The 12208-nt window shown below is 37.4% G+C and overlaps 1 protein-coding gene across 15 annotated transcripts in view; it reads left to right on the plus strand.

Annotated features, from left to right (window-relative positions):
- The window catches only part of LOC145278112 (uncharacterized), a 274399-nt gene that overhangs the window by 234168 nt on the left and 28023 nt on the right, over positions 1-12208 (plus strand). For 12 of the 15 annotated variants that reach the window (XM_080130385.1, XM_080130393.1, XM_080130388.1 and 9 more), the window contains 4 exons: positions 3004-3147; positions 6291-6434; positions 7069-7203; positions 11024-11167. In XM_080130385.1, coding sequence (XP_079986511.1) covers positions 3004-3147; positions 6291-6434; positions 7069-7203; positions 11024-11167 — 567 coding nt within the window. The remainder of the gene's footprint in view (positions 1-3003; positions 3148-6290; positions 6435-7068; positions 7204-11023; positions 11168-12208) is intronic. The other 3 variants (XM_080130390.1, XM_080130391.1, XM_080130398.1) reach the window with 3 other exon arrangements.

Below are 12208 nucleotides of genomic sequence, written 5' to 3' on the forward strand. Positions count from 1 at the left end.
CACTAAGCTTGCTAACGTATCCACTGCTAATCTGTTCTATCTTGTATTCCAGCCCTTGGCCATTTTTAAACCCCACCTGAGCCATGCATGTATGCAGGTGTTGTGGTTTCAAAGTTATTTTCCCGGCCAATCTAACTAATGCTGAAATACGAGCATCTTCCTCTAATGCGATGTACTCGTTTCTTAATTTTATCGCTCCTAAATCGAAATACATCATTACCCCATTTTGGCTAAGCCAGTCTCGGCCTAATATCACACTCCTGTCGAGATTCTTTACTACAAAGAAATCTTGATAGATGGAGTAGCCTCCTATGCGCATCCTTAATCGGGCAACTCCTTCTACTTCTAATGATGACCCGTTGGCAGTCCTTAGATTTACTGCTTCCTTTCGCAGCTCAGGTGCATGTCTAAGTGCGTAAAAAACACTACTATTTACGACAGACACCTCTGCCCCCGTATCCACCAACGCCCTATAATTCTTCTTCCCTATACCAATGGAAACGGAATTCGCTGCGCCCATATTACCGATTACATACGACGGTAATTTTTTGTTCCGTTCGACGAACGCTTTTCGAACGGATTTTTTTCGTTTCCCTACATACGGCTTCTGCAGTCTCTCTGCATGTGGCCCACCTTGCCACAAAAATAACATCTTGGTCGCTGTCTCGTTTTATCCCTATCCTTAACTTTGTGTTCTGGTCCCCTATTTTCTACCTGGTATCATCTTCTACGTCTATCCTCGTATCTTAGGGGGTATCTGGCTGGACCCAAGACATCAACCTGAATCCGCCGCCTAGTTTGACAGATTTCCATGGGTTCCTCTTCGGACTCCCTGTTTGCATCCAGCCGAATCTTCCATTTCATTTCCGTTAAGGCTTTTTGATACGCCTCCTGAAGATCCTTTGGCTCATGCCTCATCACTGCCATTCTTATGTCCCTATCACTTAGACCCTCTAAAAAACCCCTAACATTTGCTTTTTTACTATCTCACTATCCGGGTCTATACCGTTATAAGCCCCCGCTGCTAGACGTAGTATCCTTTGCAAATAATCTTGGATACCCTCTTTTCTACCCTGCCTAATATTAGCTAGTTCTGCTATATCCGCATTGGGGTTTGCGACAATTCCATAGTACTCTTCCATGGAACTCTTCAACTCTCCCCATGTTACATGCGCATTGCCAGCCAATAATCTATTAACATAATGGCCGACTAGGCCCCTTGTGGTTAGAAGAGCTGTTTTACATTTTTCTTCGTCTGTAGCTCCAACCACCTTTGATTACCTCTCGAAGTCATCCCGCCAAGCCTTATAACCACCCTGATCTCTACTCTCTAAAGGTTTTATGTTCTTTAAAAGGGATTCTCCCCTTATAGTGTTTGACACCGAACTAATTGCCTTTTTCATCTCCGCTGCGAACCCCTGCATGAAACTTGAAAGAACTTGCTGCTCCATCATATATTTTTAAAACAAACAATATTTTACGTATTTTAATCGTATGCAATAGTCGCTAACAAGCGAAAATATATTTTTAACGAACTTTCATGCATACAACAACACGTATGTATATTTGTATATAGTTTTTTTTTAAGCAGAAACACACAAAGGAAAAATCGAGTGTACTTACTGTTTGCTGAATTTCTGGTCTTTCCTCTTGTTTCTTGTTTTCGTTTTTCTGTTTGATTTTGTTCGTCTTTCGAAGCAGCTCTGTTTGTTGCTTTGTTCTTTTTGTTGTGTTTTCTTCCGTGGATTTTTGTTTGCTTTGTTCCAGGTTCGACCTTCCTACTCTTTTATGGAATATCCTGGTCACGGCACCAAATCGCTGTCTGTTGCGTTGTGTGCACTCAGTCTATATAATTGCGTGGAAAAAATGGTCGCCGGACAAGTTTACCGACGAGTGTATATTTTGAATGACAACTAAAAGACTCGACTGTTTACAAAAGAACTCGAGTTTATTTTCAACAATCTTTCTTTACACTTTTGTCGGTTGTCATTGACTCCACTAGCGAGGAGAGAGAGTGTTGTTAGAGATAGGTGGCTTGGCGGGGGTGTTGACAGATGACAGACTGACCTCACCACGTCGGCCGCTACTCTCTTTTAAAAACCAAAACATCTTTGTTTATATTGATATTGGTCACGTTTCTCTAGCCCAGCTGCGAATGTCTCTGCATTCCGATCTGGTCATAAAATATTTGTTGATGTTATTATTTTCGATTGTAGGCCAATTTCCTTTTGTTTGTTTGGCCTTGAAACATTTCCGAATGTGTGTCACTAGTTCAGGTGACGCTCGTGCAACATTCCATGTTGTCATGGTTGAAACGTGTCCCTCATATCACGTTCTTGGCTTGCCTCTCCGATTTCTTCACAGCCTGTCCCCTTTATTATGCAACAATTAACCTTTACCCCGAGTGGCATTAGGGCCTTGATAAGTCGTGACTCCTTTTATAAAAATGTGTTTTGATTAATGTTACGTCGACACATTGTTATCGATTAATTTGACTCTAAGGCAAATGCACTCGTCTGAGTTTCCATCTATGCTCCCTGCCAAACTTTTACAAAATTAACAGTCTAGCTACAACCATTATTAACAATTTCCCACACTCTTTATCTGTGCCAAAATATAAACGCAAATTCCCTTAGGAAAATTTATTTCCTAGTATTGTCCGCTCGTGAAAGCCTCTTATGCTCGCCTGCTTTTCAGCTGATTACAATATGGTCGTTTTCAAGTCCAATGTAAACAAGTTCTTGTACCGCTCCCTTGAATAATCAAATTCTACCCAATTTCCACGGTTAACGATCACTACGCTGTACTTTCACTGTACACTCATAACCGATATCCTCTAGTGGAATTCGAACCTTGATAAGCTGTGTCTTCTTTTACAAAAAACTGTATTTTGATTAACGTTACATAGACACATTGTTATCGATAAATTTTTCTCTAAGACATAACTGATGTTAGACATTGATTATCTTTTAATTCTTTCTTATTTTTATGATATCCATATAGGAAAGGTTTGCCAAGATGGATTCTATGGTCCTGACTGTCAATACAGGTGTGGACATTGCAAACATATGTCACAATGTGACAAAGATTCTGGTATTTGCAAGACCGGTTGCGCTGCAGGATGGATAGGACAATATTGTAAAGAACGTAAGTAAAAAGTTTTCCTTCTTTTCTTTATCATGTAAGTAATTGTGTTTTAAATAAATAACTTTGTACAGAACCTCCTCTCACCGATGTCGTAATTCGAACCACCTCTTAAGTTCACTGTGTTCTCTTAGCTTCAAATAACATGAAGGGATGGCAAATTATGACGTAAATTATTATGTAGTTAATATAATCGGACATTTATTCCTGGTTTGAGTCTCATAGATTTCTTACTAACTCAATCTCACATTATAATTTAAGGAGAGTCGAAAGTGAGTCTTGGTTTTCCTTTGGCAATCTCGTAACTCTCGCTTCTCTTTTTTTTGTCTTGAGTCCTTTTGTTGCATGAACGATGTTTCTGTCCAAGAGCGAAACATTGCTGCTTACTAGGTCAGAATCCATTCCATCAAATTCTTATCGTTAGCATTTTTTTTACCTTCAATAATATTTTTTAACACTTTACATCAAATGGCTTTATCCCTTGTCTTGAGCGATTTCCTTTAAAAATGAGGGAATAATTAAAACGACAGATTCGAAAACAAAAGTAATTTAAAATGTTTAGTCAGAACATTTATCTGACTGCGTTTATACGCATATGTAATAAAAGCAAACTGAAGTACAAAGTAAAGTTATGACTCTCTCTCTCTCTCTCTCTCTCTCTCTCTATATATATATATATATATATATATGTATATATATAACAGTAGGTAGTAGGTGGCTTGAAGCATTGTTGGTAAAGAAATATATATATATATATATATATATATATATATATTTTAAAGCCAACAACAATGTGGAGGAAGACCGGAAAAGATGAAGTAAAAAAGAAAAACAAACAGATGTGGACGGGTATGGTTCAATAGAGGAGTGTCTAACCTGTATTTGATTATCATTCTTCACTTCAATGTATATATATATATATATATATATATATATATATATTCCGTTTAGACTGCTGAAAAGCAACACCTTGCCACCGGAAGTGACGTCACATATAGCGCAACAGAATCCCAAAAGTACCCAAAGTTACTTCATTGCTTAACACAGAAAAAAATGGACCAACCAACAGCGTATATTTTGGGTGAATCTACTCAAGAGTATATCGATAAAGAAGACTCTATAGACTGGCTAAAAAAAGATCGCTCCATTACGATCAGGAGAAGATTACAATAGCTGGCCAAGATAAAGGATCGATGACTAAACTTTTAAGAAAATGAGTAGGGTTGTGACAACAGAATATTTTTTTTTTTTTACACAGAGATCACCACTTATCAAGGCCCGGAAGCCACTCAGGGATAAGGGTTATTGCAAGTACATTACGTTAAGAGATTTGATGAAGTGTTTACTTAAGGGGGAGGTTCATTAGGAATTTGTTAACATTAGACTTGAAGACATCCAAGTTGTAGTCTGGAGGGAAGCGGGCAGACGGAACAGAGTTCCACAGGCGTGCAGTTCTAAGATAGAAGCTTTGTTCATGAAATCCGCGTTTTGATTTAGGCACAGATATAGAGTGGGGGAAATTTTTCACAGTGGATTCAGCTAGACGGGTGTTTTTCGTGAAAGATTGGCGAGGGGGGGACCAGGGATTGGAGTTCAGACGAGCACCTGCCATGAAAATAACGATAAAACAAGGATAGGCTCGCAACGTCTCTTCTGTGGGAGAGGGGTTGCAGGTAGAGAAAAGGGCGTCCCCCACTATTTATATAGATAGAGAATTGCTTTGTGGAACAGGTCGGCATACTTGGTTAGAGCAGTACAGAGAGGGAAAGTAATAGAGAAAAAGACAGGAAATTTTTTTTTTTTGTAGCACACGAAAAGGTAAAGCCGTAACAATTACCCACTAGTATGGCATCGAGAGGCTCCACCAGAGACTACTGCATGGTCCAGATCCACTCACCAAATGGCAATACAGCAGTCCCAGTACTTTGCGCCTGGTGATAGGACAGCCTCCTTAGTGGTTAATCCAAGGTTCGGGTCCCTGACTATCAGGCGGATAACGTCAGCCCACACAAAACGTTTACCTCCAGCACCCTTACTAGTGACATGGCAACAAGGACAGACAGAGACAGAAAAATATCCGACATCTCAGACTACTGGTCACCAAGTACTACCGACCTTTAAGCAGCTTTTTCTTCACTCTTTGTCAGAAAAATCACTCATTGAATGAGGACTGAATGACAAAATAGGAGAAGCGAGAGTTACTGGAGCTGCCGATAACACATCCACTGTATTATCTACTCTCCATTTAAAAAAAAAGGGGGGGAGGAGGAAGGGGAATGGGTACAAGTGACTTATTTATATCAAAGTAGTAAGTCATCCAGTGTAAGTTCTGGCCCATAAAATTAGATAGTGTGTGCCACCTGACATCTAGTTTGAAGATTCTGCTGAGGGTCGACTACTGTACAATGTCATACAATGGAGTGTGTAAATAGCTTTATCCTGTTCAAGTTCAATGTAAACAAGTTCTTGTTATACCGTCCCTGAAATAATCAAATCCTACCACAATTTTCAGCATTAACGATCACTACGCTGTAGTCTTAATTATCACTCATTAACCCTTACCCTGAGTGGCATTAGGGCCTTGATAAGTCGTGACTCCTTTTATGTTACGTCGATACATTGTTATCGATTAATTTGAATCTAAGGCAAATGTAATCGTCTGAGTTTCCATCTATGCTCCCTGCCAAACTTTTACAAAATCAACAGTCTAGCTACAACCATTATTAACAATTTCCCACACTCTTTATCTGTGCCAAAATATAAACGCAAATTCCCTAAGGAAAATTTATTTCCTAGTATTGTCCGCCCGTGAAAGCCTCTTATGCTCGCCTGCTTTTCAGCTGATTACAATATGGTCGTTTTCAAGTCCAATGTAAACAAGTTCTTGTACCGCTCCCTTGAATAATCAAATTCTACCCAATTTCCACGGTTAACGATCACTACGCTGTAATTTCACTGTACACTCATAACCGATATCCTCGAGTGACGTTCGATCCTTGATAAGCTGTGTCTTCTTTTACAAAAAACTGTATTTTGATTAATGTTACATAGACATATTGTTATCAATAAATTTTTCTCTAAGACATAACTTATGTTAGATATAGATTATCTTTTAATTCTTGCTTATTTTTATGATATCCATATAGGAAGGGTTTGCCAAGATGGATTCTATGGTCCTGACTGTCAATACAGGTGTGGACATTGCAAACATATGTCACAATGTGACAAAGATTCTGGTATTTGCAAAACCGGTTGCGCTGCAGGATGGAGAGGAGACTATTGTAAAGAACGTAAGTAAAAAGTTATATATCTATATCTATCTATATATATCTATAAAATCTATAAAAGTGAACGTGTCTGTCTGTTTGTGTGTCTGTCTGTGTGTCTGTGTGTCTGTCTGTCTGTGTACATTTCCCTACGCAATAACTCTTTCAATTTTTAGTCTATAGACTCGAAATTTGAAATACCGGGTACTGAGATTTGGGAAAATCGATGTGACGGGTGTCAGCCAGAAATCTGGCTGTTAAGGGGTCAAATTTCAACGATTTGACCTTTAAGAACTCTACCAAACTCTTCCGACAATTTTGGGTCTAGACACTTGAAATTTTAGATATATGTTCCTTGAACCTGGATCTAACTTAATAAAGTGATTTGAGCCCGAAACTATAAATTTTAAGGGGTCATAATAGGGGTCAAATTAAAAAAAAAATTGACTGTTTTTTCTTTTTTGCTCAACATACACTTCCAAATACTCGGGCAACGCCGGGAACCCATGCTAGTATATATATATATATATATATATATATATATATATATATATATATATATATATATATATATATATTATTATTATTATTATTATTATAGAAATCGTTATTAATGTTGTTGATGCAAGTATTAATTGAAAAGAAATATCTTTTCCAGAATGTAGTGGTGGTCATTATGGAGAGAAATGCAGGGAAAAATGTAACTTCTGCCCAGGACTGAAATGTAATCCAGTTAATGGTTATTGTTTATTGCCATGCCCACCTGGAAGAACAGGATTAAGATGCGAAATCGGTAAGAGTTTCTGTTTTTGTTTTATTTTTTGAGATTTTTATTTATTTATGTTGATTCGAAGAAAATCAGCGTTCACCATAAACATTTCGAAAATGATATTTGTAAGCATTTTGTAAGAATGGACGTGCTTCATGACCTCCACTTATTATTCGCTTTTACTGTCGTTTGAAGTTTTATAAAGAGTTCAGTAATTGATTTTAAATTGTTTAGTGTTATATATTTTGTAGTAGAAATGGAATTATAATGAAGGGGTTTTAACAGAAATAATTAGCGATAGTTTTGCTTTTTTAATGGCTTGTGAAAGGTTAGAGAACTTCGCTGACAAATATATAATTTAAATATATTCTCTCATATCCATATCCGTATATATAGTAAATACTTTTCTTTGTATGTGAGTTTATCCGCTATAGGTTTAGTATCGGAATGCCTTCGATAAGTATCAAGATCAATAATTAAAAAAAATCCAGTTACAGCAGGAACAGTCCCATTTTTACCGAAGTTAACATTCTTATACAGTTTAACATTGCAAGTACATTTAAGAAGCAGAAAGGCTCAGCATATAAAAATCAACAGTACTTTGTTTTATAAGACAGGTTTGCGTTCGAAATGAATGTTTCTGATTAGAGCACAATTGATCCATGATATTTGACTTGTGGATTTTAAACTTTGATTCTTGACATTATATAAAAATAATTTTATATAATTAACAGTAGGTTCTCTACAGTGCAATGTAGAGTGCAGTATATTGTGGACTAAGTCAATGCGGGGAACGTCGGGTCTTCCTGATATTTACTTGATATATCGTTCGTTTACCATGAACCAAGTAATAAATAAGGAATAGCATTATTGAAAAAGAAAAATAACTTCATCGATTTGAAGAGTTCAACAAACAAACATCGCATATAACAGATGTATTTTGATGAAACAGACGTAGATCCATGGATATTTTTTTTTACGCAGTGATCACCACTTATCAAGGCCTGGAAGCCACTCAGGGATAAGGGTTATTCCAAGTATATTATGTTAGTGTGGAGATTTGATGAAGTGTTTACTTAAGGGGGCGGTTCATTAGGAATTTGTTAACATTGGACTTGAACCTATCCAAGTTGTAGTCCGGTGGGAAGCAGGCAGACGGAACAGAGTTCCACAGGCGTGCAGTTCTAAGAAAGAAGCTTTGTTCATGGAATCCACGTTTTGATCTAGGCACAGATAAAGAGTGGGGGAAATTTTTCAGAGTGGATTCGGCTAGACGTCTCTTCTGTGGGAGAGAGGTTGTAGGGTAGAGAAAAGGGCATCCCCCACTAAGCCACGAAGTCTATTTTGTACTCTGTCAAGGCAGGATAGGCTGTTTTTGGCAGCTCCTGCCCAGATATGGCAACAGTATTCCATCCTTGGCCGTACTTGGCTTTTATATAGATAGAGAATTGCATCAGTAGTGAGATATCTTCTGTAGCGGTAGAAGGATCCCACCATCTTTCCAGCGACCTTGGCAACAGACTTGATGTACGTGTTCCATTTCAGATCAGGAGTAAAGGTCAAACCCAGAAGCTTGTCAAAACACGGGGCCTCACCCAGACGAGAGCCATCCATCACAATTGATGCCAGATGGGGATCAGAGCGTTGATGATGTAAGGATAGGAGTTTGGTTTTGGATGCATTAAAGGGAACCAGCCACATCTTCCCCCACTGAACCACGCGCTCGAGATCAGAGGAGAGAGAATCAGAAAGAACTTTGTCATTTACAGCCTTTGATGTGTTGCCGTAGATGGTCGTGTCATCTGCATAGATGTCAACGAATGATTTAAGTATGTGTTTAGGGAGGTCCTTGATGTAGATCAGGAAGAGAGTTGGGCCTAGGATTGACCCCTGAGGGACTCCAGCATTTATATTGCAGGCCTCCGATTTTTGACCATCTATCACTACTCTTATGAGCCTATCAGAGAGAAATGATTTAATGATTGAGAAAACATTTCCAGTAATACCGTAGCTGGAAACCTTGTGAAGTAGACCCTTATGCCATACCTTGTCGAAGGCCTTTGATATGGCAAGAGCAATTGCCCTAGAAAGGAAGCCTTTGTCAAGAGATTCACTAATCCTGTGGGATATAACCGTCAGCACATCTGCGGTAGATCTTGCAGAGCGGAAACCATATTGTGTGTCACTAAGAAGGTTATTCCTGCTGAGGTGGTTGACTATTTCTCTATTTAATATGGATTCCAGCAACTTACTCATAACACACAGGAGACTTATTGGTCTGTACTCAGAGGGAGATGACTTATCACATGAATTCTTAAATACAGGGCAAACTGATGAGGTCTTCCAGGGAGTCGGAAAGCACGTCTCCTTAAGGCAGCGCTTAAACAGTTTCATAAGTATGAGAGCAAGTTCTGGTTGAAGCTTTTTTAACACTATGATTGGGATGCCATCAGGGCCAGTTGCTTTACTGGAATCTAGGTTCTTGATTATCTTGGCGACCTCATGCACGGATATTTGCATGTTACCTAGCTTGTTCTGTGTTATAGGAGGAAATATGGGGAGTTGATGGCCTTCGTCGCATAGGGTAGAATTAGCTGCAAAGTTCTTTGCAAATAGTTTGGCCTTGTCTGACGCTGATGAGATGACCTCTGGTCCATTGATAATGGTTGGGATAAATACACACTTCTGTTCAGGATCCTATTTGTTATTTGCCAAAACTGGTGGGAACCAAGCCGCTGATCAGCTACCTTGGATTTAACAGACTGGGCATATAGCTCTCTTGCATTTTTTATTACTGGATATGGATTGACTAGTTGGCAGCCTGGCGTTACCCGATCGTACAGTACGCTTAATCATGATATTTTAATTCATGCAGATTGCGTACGTATTATATAATCAATACTCCATTGATTATTATATACTACGGGTAATAATTTACCCAGTGAACTAATTCACAAATAAATAAATAAAATAATAATGATAATGTCGTTCATCAAATTCTGTTGTGTTTGTTTACAACATTATGTCAGCTGATATTTAGGCTTGAAATGAATGTCCTGAAAAATCGCTTATGATTAATGTTTAGTTTTAAAATATTCAAACGAAGAAATGATTTGCGGCAGTTTTAAATGGTTCTCTTTTCATTTATCGTAAATTAATAGGAAAACAAAAATGAAATAAAATGGTGAAGTACAGTCTGGCTTGAACACGGGATCATTCGATTTGTAGTTGAATGCTCTACCACTAAGATATATCTACAGATTATAAGAAATCTGTTTTTTTTTAAGAAAAAAAAAATGATTTACTGAAATTTTATTATCTTTTCCTGCCGGTGTAACATAAAATATTCCCCCGTAAAATTATTCAATTATGGATAAAAAAGAAAAGCTTTCTTTAAGATCGGATTGTTTCGATTTTCGATACTTATCGAATGCGTTTTTGTAGAAAACATATCTAAGAACACTGCCAGATATATGAATTAGCTTTGTGTGAAATTTGCAAAATATAAGCTAAGCCGTTCGGAACCTATGAGGAACTTACACACAAAGCGACTTTTATAAAATAGTAGAGATTTTCTCTTAAATATAATTTACCTACGAAATACTTCCTACCTAGATTATTATTGAATTCTGGCTATTTTCATTAGATTCCATATGAAATAGTATGTGAAATTGGCTTCTGTGTTCCTGCCTAGCAATACAAGTGTGTACACTGCCGATATATTCATTTTCAGCTGATTAGAATATGGTCGTTTCCAAGTCCAATGTAAATGTTAAGTTCTTGTTAACTGATATTAGATATAGATTATCTTTTAATTCTTTCTTATTTTATTATATCCATATAGAAAAAGTTTGTCAAGATGGATTCTATGGTCCTGACTGTCAATACAGGTGTGGACATTGCAAACATATGTCACAATGTGACAAAGATTCTGGTATTTGCAAGACCGGTTGCGCTGCAGGATGGATAGGACAATATTGTAAAGAACGTAAGTAAAAGGTTTTCCTTCTTTTCTTTATCATGTAAGTAATTGTGTGTTTAAATAAATAACTTTGTACAGCACCTCTTCTCACCGATGTCGTAATTCTCACCACCTCTTAAGTTCAATGTGTTCTCTTAGCTTAAAATAACATGCTCCGCCATGACGAAACGTATGCATAGCTCTCCTTCCTCAAAAGCGAAATATCTCGCTCTTCGAATCGCTTACTTATATCCATCCCAACGTTGTCTAGTTTGCATACGATCAACGAGAATTCATCTTGGTTCGCGCGACCGTTGAGAATAAAATCAACTTGAATCGCTATTCCATTTTTTTCTATTATTTAACAGTTAAACTTTACAAGATGTGCAGACACGTGGGTGTTTTTTGAGGGAAGCAATTTTCTAATTCATTCCGAGTCTCTTTTCAGGTATTAAATTAATAATGGAACGTTTTAATCACTTTTCTATGAAATCAACTGAGCAACTACGTAAATAAGGGATTTACATACATAGTGTTTAGGTAGGTGAAAGGGATGATAATCCAATCGCATATATTGATAAAATCTTTCGTTATAGAAAGTAAAAGTTAAGTTGATTGCAGACTTTTAAGCTGTTCGTAATGACTTTATTTGTTTAATACTAATCGGTTATATTCGAACATTTTTTAACGGAAAGAAAGATAAAGCAGAAGTAGTAAGAAATCGTTATTACTGTCGTTTATGCAAGTATTTTTTGAGAAGAAATGTCTTTTCCAGAATGTAGTGGTGGTAATTATGGAGAGAAATGCAGGGAAAAATGTAACTTTTGCCCAGAACTGAAATGTAATCCAGTTAATGGTTATTGTTTATTGCCATGCCCACCTCGAAGAAAAGGATTAAGATGCGAAATCAGTAATGCGTCTATGTTTGAATTTTCTTTATTAGATTTCTAGCGATGTTGAATCGAGCAAATCGGCGTTCACCATAAATATTTCGAAAATAATCTCTGTAAGCATTTTATTAGAATGACGTCTACTTATCATTCACTAAATGTATCGTCCTAATATATT

Source organism: Euprymna scolopes, chromosome 6, assembly GCF_053919585.1.
Source record: "Euprymna scolopes isolate OS-2025 chromosome 6, ASM5391958v1, whole genome shotgun sequence".
Lineage (NCBI taxonomy): Eukaryota > Metazoa > Mollusca > Cephalopoda > Sepiida > Sepiolidae > Euprymna > Euprymna scolopes.